This window comes from Lathamus discolor, chromosome 17 (genome assembly GCF_037157495.1).
Source record: "Lathamus discolor isolate bLatDis1 chromosome 17, bLatDis1.hap1, whole genome shotgun sequence".
NCBI lineage: Eukaryota > Metazoa > Chordata > Aves > Psittaciformes > Psittacidae > Lathamus > Lathamus discolor.
The window spans coordinates 5084733-5097923 of record NC_088900.1 but is presented as its reverse complement, the minus strand read 5'-3'; the positions used below and the strand labels follow the sequence as shown (position 1 = coordinate 5097923).

The 13191-nt window shown below is 57.9% G+C and overlaps 3 protein-coding genes across 6 annotated transcripts; 1 reads left to right on the top strand and 2 right to left on the bottom strand.

Annotated features, from left to right (window-relative positions):
* Positions 1–4: 4 nt before the first annotated feature.
* Positions 5–5859, top strand: SIAE (sialic acid acetylesterase). 3 transcript variants are annotated; one of them, XM_065697190.1, is made up of 10 exons: positions 5–127; positions 1619–1783; positions 2445–2641; positions 2728–2866; positions 2952–3135; positions 3645–3772; positions 3858–3991; positions 4173–4327; positions 4844–5039; positions 5148–5296. In XM_065697190.1, the coding sequence occupies exons 1-10, from the start codon at positions 85–87 to the stop codon at positions 5205–5207; spliced, it is 1401 nt and encodes a 466-aa protein (XP_065553262.1). In that variant the 5' UTR covers positions 5–84; the 3' UTR covers positions 5208–5296. The 3 variants fall into 3 exon arrangements, with proteins under 3 accessions (XP_065553262.1, XP_065553261.1, XP_065553260.1); XM_065697189.1 differs by having other exon boundaries at positions 6–127; positions 2478–2641; positions 5116–5859; XM_065697188.1 differs by having other exon boundaries at positions 6–127; positions 5116–5859.
* Positions 5860–6152: 293 nt separating this feature from the next.
* On the bottom strand, positions 6153–10251 carry PANX3 (pannexin 3). Of its 2 annotated transcripts, none has more exons than XM_065696904.1 (6): positions 10166–10251; positions 8882–9277; positions 7991–8133; positions 7684–7898; positions 6888–7549; positions 6153–6313 (listed from the first exon to the last, which is right to left on the bottom strand). In XM_065696904.1, exons 2-6 carry the CDS (start codon positions 9060–9062, stop codon positions 6252–6254), a joined length of 1263 nt encoding a protein of 420 aa, XP_065552976.1. In that variant the 5' UTR covers positions 9063–9277; positions 10166–10251; the 3' UTR covers positions 6153–6251. The 2 variants fall into 2 exon arrangements, with proteins under 2 accessions (XP_065552976.1, XP_065552975.1); XM_065696903.1 differs by having other exon boundaries at positions 8882–9043; positions 10166–10247.
* RPUSD4 (RNA pseudouridine synthase D4) lies at positions 10002–13162 on the bottom strand. The gene is made up of 7 exons (XM_065696906.1): positions 12929–13162; positions 12628–12793; positions 11765–11966; positions 11476–11569; positions 11236–11386; positions 10670–10767; positions 10002–10519 (listed from the first exon to the last, which is right to left on the bottom strand). Exons 1-7 carry the CDS (start codon positions 13106–13108, stop codon positions 10334–10336), a joined length of 1077 nt encoding a protein of 358 aa, XP_065552978.1. The 5' UTR covers positions 13109–13162; the 3' UTR covers positions 10002–10333.
* Between the last annotated feature and the right edge of the window lie 29 nt (positions 13163–13191).

Genomic DNA, 13191 nt, shown 5'->3' with positions numbered 1-13191 from the left:
GCCCCCAAAGGGGCGGGGCCGGGGTGGGCCCCGGGTCCTAGTGACCACCCGCGCCGTGCTCCTCAATCCCCCTCCTCCCCCGGAATGGCGGCGTGGGCGCTGCTGGCGCTGGCTCCGGTGGCGGCAGGTAAAGGGCTGGTGGGGGGGGGGTCCGGACCTCCGGGCACCCTCCGCAGCCCGCCCCGGTTCGGGCCCTTGGCACCCAAAAGCCCTTGGGTTGGCCTAAACCTCACTTCGGTGCCCTTGGTACACCTCAGACCCGCCTCAATGCCTTCAGCATCACCCTTAGCCCCACTTTGAGGTCCTTGGCATCCCCTCAGCCCCATTTGGGAGCCCTCTGCATCCCCCTCAACCCTGCTTAAACACCCTTTGCACCCTAAGCCCCATGTTGATGCCCTTGGCACCCCCAGAGGCCCACTCTGAGGCTCTTTGCATCCCCTAAATCCTGCTTCAGTGCCCTTTGTAGCCGCCCTGACACACTTCACTGCCTTTGGCACCACCCTTAGCCCTGCCAGAGCCCCACTTCAGGGCTCTTGGCATCCCCTAAACCCTGCTTCAACACCCTTGGTACCCCCCCAGACCCACTTAAATGCCTTTGGCACCACATCGAGCCACACTTTGATGTCCTCGGCGTCCCTCCAGCCCCATTTCAAGGCCCTTTGCACCCCCAAAGCCCTATTTGATGCCCTCTGCATACCCAGAGCCCCACTTCGCGTCTCTTGCCCTCCTCTAAACCTCACTTTGATGCCTTTGGTACCACCCTCAACCCCAATTCGAAGCCTTTGGAACCCCCCAGCCCCTCTTGGAGCCCATTTTGGGGCCCTTGGCATGCCCTAAACCCCGCTCCGCCGCCCTTGGCACGCCGCTGCCCCGTGGGACGATGCTTTACGTAAGGCGGGAGCTGCATGCGGCTCCTCGGCACGTCCCGTGGGCTCTGCTCCCTTCCCTCCTCCCAGCCGCTTTTTATAGCTCCAGCCTCTTCCCCGGCGCCTCACTTTGTACTTGTCTCCCTCCTCCAACTCATGTCTTTATGTAACTCGTCCTTCCCGGAGCCTCGGGAAGGGGCTTTGGGACCGGCTGCTTCCAGAGAGGCTGAGGACATAGCGTCCAAGCCCTGCACGCGCTGCCCTGACCCACTTCGAGTGTGGGTTTCTGTTCACACCCTCAAAACGGGGCTTTTGGGGGTGCCAGGGCTGAGACCGCTGTTCCCTCCCTGCTTCTGCCGGTGCCGCATTCCTGGTGCTTCCCACCCCACCATGTGCCAAGCCTTCTTTAGCAAGGGGAAAGTATGTCAGAACATAGTTATTAGCAAGGCTGGGCTGGCAGAAATGCTGTTATTAGAAGAGTTCTTACCGCAATCTGTACCCAAACTATGTATAACACAAGCTCCTGGGCTTTGGGACGTGACTTGGGCTCTCCTGGGGACTCAAACTCAGCCACTTCTTCATCTCCTTGGTGATTTCAACCACCTTAAGGTTGACCAGAACCAAAAGAGGCTCTAAATTAAGCTGGATCTCAAATAATCTGTGTTTCAGAAGGACTCGGAGGCCATGCAGAGGATTTTTTCCTTTGCTTTTCCCTCCTGGAGCTGATGGTTGGTGCTGTCCGTTGGTTCCAGGGGCAATCCTCAGCTTTGCATCCTACTATGGTGACCACATGGTGCTGCAGAAGGAGCCGGTGGGGGCTGTGGTGTGGGGCTATGGGGAGCCAGGGGCTGCAGTGACCGTGGCTCTCTCCGGTGATGGTGGCCTTGTCCTCATGAAGAAGATGGCACGAGTTAAAGGTCAGTGCTGGACCCTCATGGGCAGCTGGGGATGGTTGGTTTGGTCCAAGAAGCACATTGAAGCGCACATTGGAGCTGCTGGTGGGGCTCCATCGCCTTTGGGTGAGCTTTCCTCAAGGCTGTGAGGGCTCAGAAGCATCTCAGATCTCAGTTGGTGGTTTCCTTCCCTGCACAGTGAGTTGGGGGGCTGCTCCTCGCCTTTTGGGGGGTGAAATCACTGCCTAAATGGCTCCTCCACAAACTGGGGAGCCTGGAGGTGTCTTGTGATAGAGCAGCGATCGGCTGCTACCGGAGATCTGCAGGATCCAGCCTGAATCAGGCCAGAAAATCCACGCTAAGCTCCAGCAGAATATCTTTACGCCTCGATTCGGCGCCTCTAAAATTAGCTGGAGACATCTCAGTGTCACACACACCAAGCTGCTCCTGTAATCCCGGTTCCTCCCAGCAGCTTCTGCTCTGACACACATTTGTCTTGGAGATTTTTCTGGTTAACCCCTCCGTGCCTGCAGGAGGAAGGACCCTCTGATGGGGGGGAGAGCATCCAAACCCCACTTCTCCAACCAGCCATGCAATGGGGCAGCTTTCCCTTGTTGCCTGTCCATCCCCATGGGTTGTTGGCCGCCCATCCAACCTCCTTGTGAAGGTCTTGGTGTCTTCATAGGGATCAGGAAAGATAAGCACCATCCTCTTCCAGAACCTTCTGGGACATGGATGACCATCCTGGACCCTATGGATCAGGGTGGTCCCTACACGCTGACAGCCAGGCAGGGCTCGGAGAATGTGACGCTGAAGGACATCTACTTTGGGGACGTGTGGCTTTGCAGTGGGCAGAGCAACATGGTCATGACAGTCCTGCAGGTAAGACCCATAGCATGGCATGATCCTGCCAGCGCAGGCAGGGAGCAGGCAGAGAAGCACCTCACATGCTCCCAACCCTTCCCTAGATCACCAATGCCAGCCAGGAGCTCGCTGCCGCCGCTCACTATCCCTATGTCCGTGTCTTTGCTGCGGCTCCTTCCCGCTCTGACGTGGAGCTGCAGGACCTGGAACGCATTGACTTGCCCTGGTCCATCCCAACAGCTGGTGAGGACACCATCCCTTCCCCAAAAAGCCTGGGAGTGGGTTTTCCCCCCCTTTTTCCCATTGCAGCCTGATGTTTTGTGGACAGAGAACCTGGGCCATGGGAATTTCACCTACTTCTCAGCCGTCTGCTGGCTGCTGGGACGTTACCTCTATGAAGCTCTGAGGTACCCTGTGGGGCTGGTGGAGGCGGCCTGGGGGGGGACCCCCATCGAGGCCTGGTCCTCCCCAAGGGCTCTGCAGGCATGTGGGCTCCTGGAGGACATGAGGAGGTGAGAGAAGATGCAGTAAAACAGCTCCTGCCCCACACCACGATGCTTTGGGGGAGATCCTCCCATCTATTCCCATCCCACCTCCTCTCCTAAAGCATCCCCAGAGAGCTCCTGTCATGCAGAATCACATCGACTGGTTTGGGTTGGAAGGGACCTTAAAGCTCACCCAGTTCCATGGCCACGGGCAGGGACACCTTCCACTAGAGCATGCTGCTCCAAGCCCCGTCCAAGCTTTCCTTGAACACTAAGATGTGAAGCTGAGGGACATCCCTGCCACTAAGGAAGGGGATGTCCAAGTAGAATCATACAACCCGGGAATAGTCTTCGCTCTCCATGCATCATTTTCCTCCTTCTGGATAAACCCTCTCCTGTGCTGAGAGTGTAGGGCACATCTCAGTGGGAAAAGATGGAAGAGGGGGACCCCAGGGCTCCCCTTTTGCACAGTGCTTGGTTTAACCATGAAGGGTTAAAGGGATTCAGGTCTGGCCTCGTGTTTTCTGCCCCTTTAGCCCAGCTTTGTCTCCCAGCATCTCCCCACACCAGCACTTCTCTGGCCCTCAAACACCCTCTGTGCTCTGGAATGCTATGATTCACCCACTGCTCAACATGACACTGCGGGGGATCGCTTGGTACCAGGGTGAGCCCCCGTTATCCTCACCATGGCGCGGAGCAGCCTCCACTATCCCACTGGGATCGCTCCAGCCCCTCTCTGTCGGATACAGGTGAGGCCAACGCCTTCCTGCACACAGACCAGTACAACTGCACCTTCCCCGAGCTCATTGCCGACTGGCGCCAGGCATTCCATGTAGGATCAGCTGGGCAGACAGAGCTGCTCCTCCCCTTTGGCTTCGTGCAGGTGAAGAGGGGGTGAGGAGGGGACTTACCCATCCTTTAGCATCCTGGAGCCGCTTCCAAGGTGCAAGAGGATGCTGTGAACACATGAAGAGGTCCTGCCAGCAGTGCTGCATCCCAGCGGATGGTGTTGGGAGCAATGGAAGAGACACTTCCTGAGCTCCACACCCTGCTCTGCCTTGCAGTTGTCCACCTACCGCCGGCAGAGCCCCCAGGACAGCTTCGCCCAGCTCCGCTGGCACCAGACAGCCGATGTGGGGATTGTTCCCAACGCCAGGATACCCAGAACTTTCATGGCCGTGGCAATGGATCTCTGCGATGAGCACTCACCCTATGGCAGGTGAGTCCTGGGGGGATGAGGGTGAAGGGATAGAACCCCAGACTGGTTTGTGTTGGAAAGGACCTTAAAGCTCATCCATTTCCAACCCCTGCCATGGGCAGGGACCCCTTCCACTGGAGCAGCTTGCTCCAAGCCCCTGTGTCCAACCTGGCCTTGAGCACTGCCAGGGATGGGGCAGCCACAGCTTCTCTGGGCACCCTGTGCCAGCGCCTCAGCACCCTCACAGGGAAGAGCTTCTGCCTAAGAGCTCATCTCAGTCTCCCCTCTGGCAGGTTAAAGCCATTCCCCTTGGCCTGTCCCTACAGGCCCTTGTCCCAAGCCCCTCTCCAGGTTCCCTGCAGCCCCTTTAGGCACTGGAGCTGCTCTCAGGTCTCCCCTTCAGGAGCCTTCTCTTCTCCAGGCTGACCCAGCCCAGATCTCAGCCTGTCAGGCTGAGATGAAGCTGTAGGACAGCAGCTGTAGGATGCAGCTGAAGCTGTAGGACACCAACCCCACCTCCCTTCTTTTCCTTGGCAGCATCCACCCCCGGGACAAGCAGAATGTGGCGCATCGCTTGCAGCTGGGCGCTAGAGCTGTGGCTTATGGGGAGAAAAACCTCGTTTTCCAGGGGCCATTCCCGACCCGGGCTGTCCTGGAGGTCACCAGGGCTCTGCTGAACGTCACCTACAGCCAGCGACTGGTCTGGCGCCGGAGGGACACACCAGCATTCGAGGTGAGGAGCGGGGAGAACCTTCTCCCCATGGCCGCAAGGTGAAGCCCATGCTCAGGGAGGTTTCTCCCCTCTCTAGGTGTGCTGCTACAGCCCCGTGTCCCTGTGCAGGTGGATGCCAGCTCCCATGGTGGCAGTGGGGTCCCACACGGTGACACTGGCCCTGGGTAGCTGCGGGACACTGGTGCTGGCCCTTCGCTATGCCTGGGCTGAGTGGCCCTGTGAGTACCAGTCCTGTGCTCTCTACAACACCCAGGGCCTGCCTGCACCCCCCTTTCTCCTGGAGACCCTGAGGGGCTCCAGCAGAGCTGGAGAGATGGAGCTGCTGCTCCTCCACCCAAGCTCCTTGCTGTCCTGGGGTATTTAGGGGCTCTCCTGAGGGATTTAGGGCTCTCTCCCAAAGGATTTAGGGGCTGGTGCAGGGAGCTCAGGCCTCTCCGAGTGGCTCCAGGCTGTTGGCACAGTGCCTTCCCGATTCAGGGAGGCAGCTGGCTTGATTACAGCCTCCCTAATTAAACATCTCCAGCTCCTCTTTGGCCTGAAGTCAAGGCTGCAGGGGGAAAATACAGGCAATTTAAAAGGAAATTAATGAAGAATTATGTTAAGACAAGCAGCAGGACGGGAGCTGAACCCCTCCCTGCCATGGAGCTGGTCCTGGTCCCCCTGCCAGGGATATGGGGTGCTGACCCCCACGGCAGAGTGCTCACGGTGTCCAGAACGAGCCTGTGGTTGGGACCACAACCAAAGGGTCAGACTGGGTCTGGGACATGGAGCTGCAGAGGTGCCTTCTACCTCCTGCTGTTAATAAAGAGTTAATAAACCAGCTCGAGTTATTCCTGGATCCTTCTTTTCCTTCAGAGGAGCATCCTTTAAGTGCTCCATTCCCACCCTCCTGCTGCATTACCAGGAAAATGTGGCACTCAGTGCTTGGAATAAGACATCTAAGAGTGGCTCTGCACCCTCACAGGGAAGAACTTCCTCCCAACAGCTTATCTAAATCTTCCCTTAACCCTTTCTGCTGGAAAACCGTAAGAGGGGGGATCCCAAACACAGGAATAACACGGGGGAGCTCAGCCCTGCCACTGCTGTCACATTACAGACATCACCTCACCAGGCTGTCTCCAAACCAGAGTTTAATGTGCTCGAGAAATGCTGGCAATAAGGAACTGAATCCAACTGGATCCCAGCTGCTCTGCCTGCAGCCTGCTCTTGTGGTCAGGCAGAGCCGAGTGAGTCCCGGGAGGCTTTTCCCATTGCTTCCACTCCAGGCTTCATTTCTAGACAAAGAGGAGGAAGTTAGTTATTGGGGTGATCACAAACTGGGGTCTTGGGCTTCCATCACCAGTGTGCCACTAGCTCAAGAGCCAGCTGTGCTAGCCCCGTGGTTGCCACGCCAACAAGGATGCTAAATACAGCAATCTGGGGGCTTTTGGTGGTTTTCTCTTTGGAAACCAAAGCCCCCAGGGCCAGGAAAAGGAGCCCAGGGCTCCTGGCTCCCATCCTGCCAGGATGAGACAGGATGAGCTGTCTCCCAGAGCCTAGAAACCACTGCTGGGGGGGTCGGGTTTTGCCCGGAGCTTGGATTGAAGTGCCAAACTCTCTGCTTTCTGTTCCTATAGCAACTTCTGCCCACGCGTGGGCTTGCAGTAGCATCACATCCTGGCTGCCAGAGCTCATTCCTGGCTAGAAACGGAGCCCTCAGCCCTACAAATCCCTCCCAAAACCTGAAGGTCTTGGCCAAAGGGTTTAGGGCTTTAGTGATGGATGGATCCAGCCTCACCCCCAGGGCAGGATCTTGCATGTGGGAGCCAAGAGGAGAGTGAAGAAGTCATCTCTACCACCAAATCCTACCTGGGGCCCTGCCGTTGGACTGGGGTGTGCTGCCATCGGGGGCACAAGCGTGGTGGTGTTTGGGCTTGGTGGTCTCCAGCCCTGCCAGCAGCGTCATGAAGTCGATGACAGTGTCGATGTCCTCCTTGTTGGTGGTGGCTTCCCTCAGGGCGCTGACAGCATTGAGGCGGCTGAAGGACGTCAGCTTGGAGATGTTGGCGCGGAGGAAGAGGAGGATGACGTTGAGGTCGTTGACGGGGCAGGTGAGCATCTTGCGGCTGAGCAGGTCGAAGGCAGGCAGCATCTCATAGACAGAGAGCAGCCCCTTGTCCCACTGGCAGAGCTGCAGGGCGTTGTAGATGACCACGGGTATGAGGAGGACATAGACACCACCAACCGAGAGGCTGATGAGCTGGAAGATGGAGAAGAAGACCAGCTTGCAGGGGATGAGTGGTGGGATGTGGGGCTCCGCCTGGAGCAGCCCTGTTTTGATGGAGCAGTTGAACTCATCCTGGAAGAAGATGTTGAGGTGGAGGAAGACCAAGTAGAGGCAGGTGGCAGCCAGGAACACGAGCAGCAGCAGGTTCCTCAGGATGTAGATGAACACCAGGGAGTGAGCGCGCTGCTTGCAGGTCAGGTAGCGCTCCAGCAATGGGAATTCAAAATACCTCTCCTGGCGAGCCCTGGGGACACAGAGGGGAGTTAGAGCCACCCCCCAACCAAATCCCTTCACCGAAGCCCATCCTGAACGTGGCCACAGCCACAGCACCATGTGGAGAACCATCAGTGGGATGCGGAGGCTTCCCAAGGGTCTCACCTCTCGTACTCCTCCCAGAAGCGCTCAGGCTCGGTGCTGGCCTGCTGCACCTTCCTCATGTGCTGCACCAGGCGCACGGAGCGGTTGTAGGACTTGTCCAGCTCATCGATGATGAAGAGGAGGTCGGAGTGGAGGGCAGGGGCGGCCGCGTAACGCCACAGCAGGTATGGCAGGTACATGAGCACTGCCACCACCAGCAGTGAGTAGGGGAAGACCTGGGGGAAGGAGATAAGCAGAGGAGTTGCTTGAGCTCTGCTGCACACGCAGGTGGGACCTGCGGGCACCCAGATGTGAGCTGGACATGTACCTTGAGAGCCCACAGGGACTTGGTGACAGCGTGTCCCTCGGTGTCCAAGCCATGGTGGACAAGGGAGTCCCAGCAGGCCGTGTCGACATAGGCTGACTGCTTCCCAGTGAAGTTGGTGGGGGAGAAGCAGCTTATTTGTGAGCCTGGGGTGAGGAGAATGGTGAACCTCAGCCATGGGGGTCCAGGGAGGGCGATTACATCTCAGGCATCACTTGGAATTACAAAACCCCCTTTTTCCCAGTCATTTTGTAGCTGTCCTTCCCCTCTGCTGCATTTTCCATCACTTCCCAAACACAGACCCTTTGAGCACTGTGGGGCAATTAAGAGACCAGCCAGAAACCAAAGTCAAACCAAACCCTCACAGGCAGCAGCAGGACATTGGCCAAGGCCAGATTTAGCCTGAGGTCACAACGCTCCATCAATGAAACCCTTTGTGCTGTCCTTCAGTGTCCAAAGCCAGGTTGGACAGGGCTTGGAGCAACCTGGTCTAGTGGAAGGCGTCCCTGCCTGTGGATGAGCTTTAAGGTCCCTTCCAACCCAAACCAGTCTGTGATTCATCCTATGATTCCTGTGGGATGTATTGCCTGAGCTGCCCTGCCAGCACCCTTCTCGTCCTCACCAGCAATGCCCAAAGGTGCTGGGGGCAAGCAGCTGAGGTGGGGCATTGATCCACCACCGGTGGTGGGGTTTAGCACAGCTGTTCCCAGCTTCCCCAGCAACCAATAATGCATTAAACCCAATCAATAAACATCCCTGAGGCAGAACGATTCCTAAACCAGCATTTCCAGGCTGCCTCACCTCAGACCACAGCCACATCGGTGAGACCACAAGTGTTTCCCACCGACAACCAAACAGTATCCTGAAGATTCCCATTCAAAACCCAGGACTCACCAGCAGAGAACTCCCGGGCGAAAGCCAGGGAGACGAGGAAGAGAGGCAGCCCCACAGTGATGAACTTCAGGAGGCGATCGCTGGGCAGCTCCAGCCGCAGGCCCTTGGCTCGGGATCCACCGGGGTCCGGGAGGAGAGCATCGGAGAGCATGTACTCAGCGGCTGTGTGTGAGAGGGACATCTTTGTACGGAGGAAGAGGAGACGATGGTGCTGCTGCTGCTGCTGCCTGGGGGCTCTGGTGTCGTCTGAGGTGTGCCCAGCTCAAGGAGTGGCTTTGTAGGGCTGGAGGCATCTCTTGCCAAGCCATCCCTACCAGGCAGCTGGGATGAGAGCTCAGACACCGCCTTGAATCCACTGGTAATTACAGGGGGAAGCCTTTTCCCAAACAGCACGTCCTGAAATAGAAAACAAAACCCCCAGGCAGCCATGGCAGCAGGCTTTGAAGGTGGAATTCCAGCCCGGCTCCATGTGGTTTTGCATCCCTCTCTCATAAGCAGATGTATTTCTGGGTGCTTTTGAGGAGGGTGGGGGGCCCTCGGCTATTTTCACTCGCTTGAGGCACAGGGTGGCAGGGCACAGGGTGTTACCTTACTGAGACACCCCAACAAGGCATGTGGTAGCCCCACAGGCGACAAAAAGCCTTCTCCAGCACCTAAACCAACTTGTGCTTTGGGGACAGGCCAAGAGACACCAAATGCTGGTGCTGCCACTCCTCAGCTTTTCAATCCTGGGGCACAGGGGAAGGAATCTGACTTCGAGGCAGCTCCCGAGGGAGAAGGATGCTGATAATAGGATCTAGAATCAACAGAGGAATTGGAAGGGGCAGAGGGACAGGAAAATCTCTCCCAGCAGCATATTCTGTGCCCAAAAACCAGCACTGACACTGCAAAGGGAGTCCAGGAGTTGTGCAGCCAAGCCAAGCAGAGGAATTCCCAGCGTAGCAGCTGCCAAATTGTACTTTCCATGGATTTTCCAAGGAAGGGACTCTCCAAATTGGAGCACAGAGTGCCAGGATAGGAGGGAGAAACTCTAAATAGCTCTGAAAGGCTGAGTGACAGTCCTCAAATGGGACTGCACCAATCAAACCTGCCTGGGACCAACCACAGAGACACAAAGCCGTTCACCTCGGCACCAACAGGACCATTTATTGCTCAGAGACGAGTTCCAGCCATGACTGGGCAAAGCCCAGTTTCTACACAGCCTCATTTGACCAAACTAGTGTCTCTTCAGCGTGCCCAGCTGCTTCTCTGCACCAAATCAGGGCAAGAAGCACCCACAGGTACCTGGTTTGGAGCCCAGCACCAATAGAGGAGGTGTCTGGCAAGCAGCAGGGACTGTGGACTTCATCGCACCACTGTTTCCAAGGTGGACACCGCTGCCAAGCAGCAGGACGCAGCACTACCACATGCCAGGGATGTGGAGATCCATGCCACCTCTCCCTTTCTACGCTGTTAATCTTTGGTAAAGTCCAGCTCCAGGTTCCTCAGAGTCTTGTGGAAGAAGGGGGGTGGTTTGCAGACGAGGTCCAGCCGCTCGCCCAGGGGCAGGGAAAGCCGGTGGGCATGCAGGTGGAGCGGGAGGTGGCGAGCCTTGCTCTGCTCCAGCTTCAGCCTCTTCAAGGTGATTATAGGAAGCTTCTGTGGTGAGGACAGAAAAGGTCCTTTCTAAAACCCCAGCTCTTCAGATAGCATTTGGAAACCCCAGCCTACGGGGAGCTGGGAAACACACAGGGGCTGCTGCAAGTGGATCTGGCTTTGGCTGCCCACCCAACACTGGACCTGCCTTACCTGAGGTGCCAACTTGCTCCAGTGGGAATATTTGTGATCCCCCAAGATAGGGCAGCCCAAGCCATAGGCCAGGTGAACGCGGATCTGGTGCTTCACCCCTGAGTAGGAAAGGGAGAGAGGAGAAACATGACAACCAGCCGTGCCAGGCCTCAGCTCCCATCCACCACCCAGAGTGGCCCAGCAGCAAACCAGTGCCCAGGGATGGCTTATTAGAGTTGTGTAATGGTTTGTGTTGAAGGGACCTTAAAGCTCAGCCAGCTCCAGCCCCCTGCCACAGGCAGGGACACTTTCCACTAGAGCAGCTTGCTCCAAGCCCTGTCCAACTCGGCCTTGAAAACTGTTGCCCCAGAGCTGGATAAGGGCTGCAAGGGGGGCCTCCCCAGAGCGCAGCAGCGGGGGAGAATCCCCTCCCTTGACTGCTGCTCACGTGATTATTCCCAGATCCTTGTCCCAAACAGGATTCTCATTGTGTCTAACAACGAGTTCCCACTTCCAGCACTGCTCTTGGCTGCACAGCCACACAGAAGGCAGCTCACACGATGCTGGGCCACCCGTCCAGGCCTCACCGGTGATGGGCTGGAGCTCCAGCAGTGAGCAGGCAGCAGAGCTGGCCAGGAGCCGGTACCGTGTCACAGCGCTCTCGGCGCTCCGGTTCCTCCGGATTCTCACCACCTTCCCATCCTCCGGAGACAGGCGGTAGCTGGGGGCCAGCGTCCTCTGAGCAGCAACAACAGGGTGAGCCCATGGGGAGGCAAAGGAAGGAGCTGGGGACGGGGAGCGTGAGGCTGAGAGGACGCATGGCTCACCTTGTAGTGCGACTGGTGGCTCTGCACCTCCTTCTCTATGATGGGGATGTCCACGATGCCCTCAGTGGGGTCTGGCTCCCCCAGGCTGATTGCCCTGGGGTAGGAAAGCAGAGGTCTGTGGGTGTTGCTTCAGCATGAAGGGATCCCTCCCCTCATCCCAGCCCCATAAAGAGATGGGTAAAGAAGACAAGCCACCACTTTGACAACACACCCTGGGGACGGTCCCTTCACCTCTTCTACAAACCCTACAGGACCTTCAGAGCCACTTGTCCACCCAAACATTTCGTACCAGTAGATCTTCTCCACCTGACGAGTCTTGAAGAGAAGCCGGATCCTATCTGCTGCCTCTTTGCTCCGTGCCAGCACCATCACACCCGTGGTCTCCTTGTCCAGCCGGTGGCAGAGGTGGAGGGGTTCAGCTTTCATGTTCTCCAACATCTTGGCCAAAATTGGCAGCACATCAGTGATACAATTCTTGATCCCAGGGCCACCTGCACAACCCATGGGCAAAGGAATCAGGGAGAATGTTCACCTCCCATATACCCTAAGTTACCCCCTGAGTGTGAGATGGAGGCTGGGATCTAAAGGTGACATCCCTTCCAGTGCAGGGAGGCCATGGGGATGACAGGGGGCTGGAACAGCTCTGCTCTGGAGCCAGGCTGAGAAAGTTGGGGCTGCTCAGCTTGGAGAAGAGAAGCTGCTTGGAGACCTCAGAGCAGCTTCCAGTGTCTGAAGGGGGCTACAAGGATGCTGGGACTGTAGCAACAGGACAAGGGGCAATGGACAAGGGCCTGTAGGGACAGGCCAAGGGGAATGGCTTGAACCTGCCCGAGGGGAGACTGAGATGAGCTCTTAGGCAGAAGCTCTTCCCTGTGAGGGTGCTGAGGCGCTGGCACAGGGTGCCCAGAGAAGCTGTGGCTGCCCCATCCCTGGCAGTGCTCAAGGCCAGGTTGGACACAGGGGCTTGGAGCAAGCTGCTCCAGTGGAAGGGGTCCCTGCCCGTGGCAGGGGTTGGAGCTGGAGGAGCTTAAGGTCCCTTCAACCCAAACCAATCTGGGATTCTATGATTGAGACAGACGGCTCCCCCGTCAGTGCCATGGAGGCCACTGCCACGCCACGGCACGGCTGCAGACACGGCCAGCTGCCCCTCACCGTGCACAGGCAGCCCGTAGGGTTTGTTGATCACCACGATCTCCTCGTTTTGGTACACTGTGGCCTGCTTCAGAATCTTGGCCAGGACGTTGGGGTGAACGTGCTGCAGCCCCGCGCTCAGCATGGCCAGCTCCCGCACCCGCCTCTGCGCGGGGTCCCGGGGGACCTGAGGAGGCAAGGAACCGACAGCGCTGAGGGATGAACGGGCCCCGGGCTCCACGGCGCCTGCCTGCACCACACGTGCGAGCGCGGTGCACGCTAGGAGCTATAGTCCCGCTCCTCAGGGCCCCGCCCCGCTCACCTCTCGTTGCTTTTCCTCCCTCTTCCGCGCTCGCAGCCGCTCCGCCAGATGCTCAGCTCGCACCGGCCCCTTCTCCTCCTCTGCCGCTGCCCGCCTGCTGCCGCCACCGCAAAAGGTGCGCACCGCCCGGGCCAGGCCCGCCACGCTCCGCCGCAGCGCCCCACCGCTGGCCGCCGCCATCTTCCTTCCTCCTTCTTCCTTCCCCTCGATTTTTACCTGCCAATGGCAGTGGCGCTGGGGCGGTCCTTCAGCCCGCTCGCCCA

Excerpts from the sequence above, each read along its gene's own strand:
- PANX3 (XM_065696903.1), bottom strand. The coding sequence starts at position 10,229 with ATGAAGTCCACAGTCCCTGCTGCTTGCCAGACACCTCCTCTATTGGTG. Across the intron at positions 9,044-10,165 it reads GGTGCTGGGCTCCAAACCAG|CCGCTGAGTACATGCTCTCC; the intron begins GTACCTGTGGGT and ends TCTCACACACAG. Across the intron at positions 6,314-6,887 it reads GTCCAACGGCAGGGCCCCAG|AAATGAAGCCTGGAGTGGAA; the intron begins GTAGGATTTGGT and ends CTCTTTGTCTAG.
- RPUSD4 (XM_065696906.1), bottom strand. The coding sequence starts at position 13,108 with ATGGCGGCGGCCAGCGGTGGGGCGCTGCGGCGGAGCGTGGCGGGCCTG. Across the intron at positions 11,967-12,627 it reads CTACGGGCTGCCTGTGCACG|GTGGCCCTGGGATCAAGAAT; the intron begins GTGAGGGGCAGC and ends TGGGTTGTGCAG. Across the intron at positions 10,520-10,669 it reads GGAGCAAGTTGGCACCTCAG|AAGCTTCCTATAATCACCTT; the intron begins GTAAGGCAGGTC and ends TCCTCACCACAG.
- SIAE (XM_065697188.1), top strand. The coding sequence starts at position 85 with ATGGCGGCGTGGGCGCTGCTGGCGCTGGCTCCGGTGGCGGCAG. Across the intron at positions 3,992-4,172 it reads TCCCCTTTGGCTTCGTGCAG|TTGTCCACCTACCGCCGGCA; the intron begins GTGAAGAGGGGG and ends TCTGCCTTGCAG. Across the intron at positions 5,040-5,115 it reads GGGACACACCAGCATTCGAG|GTGTGCTGCTACAGCCCCGT; the intron begins GTGAGGAGCGGG and ends TCCCCTCTCTAG.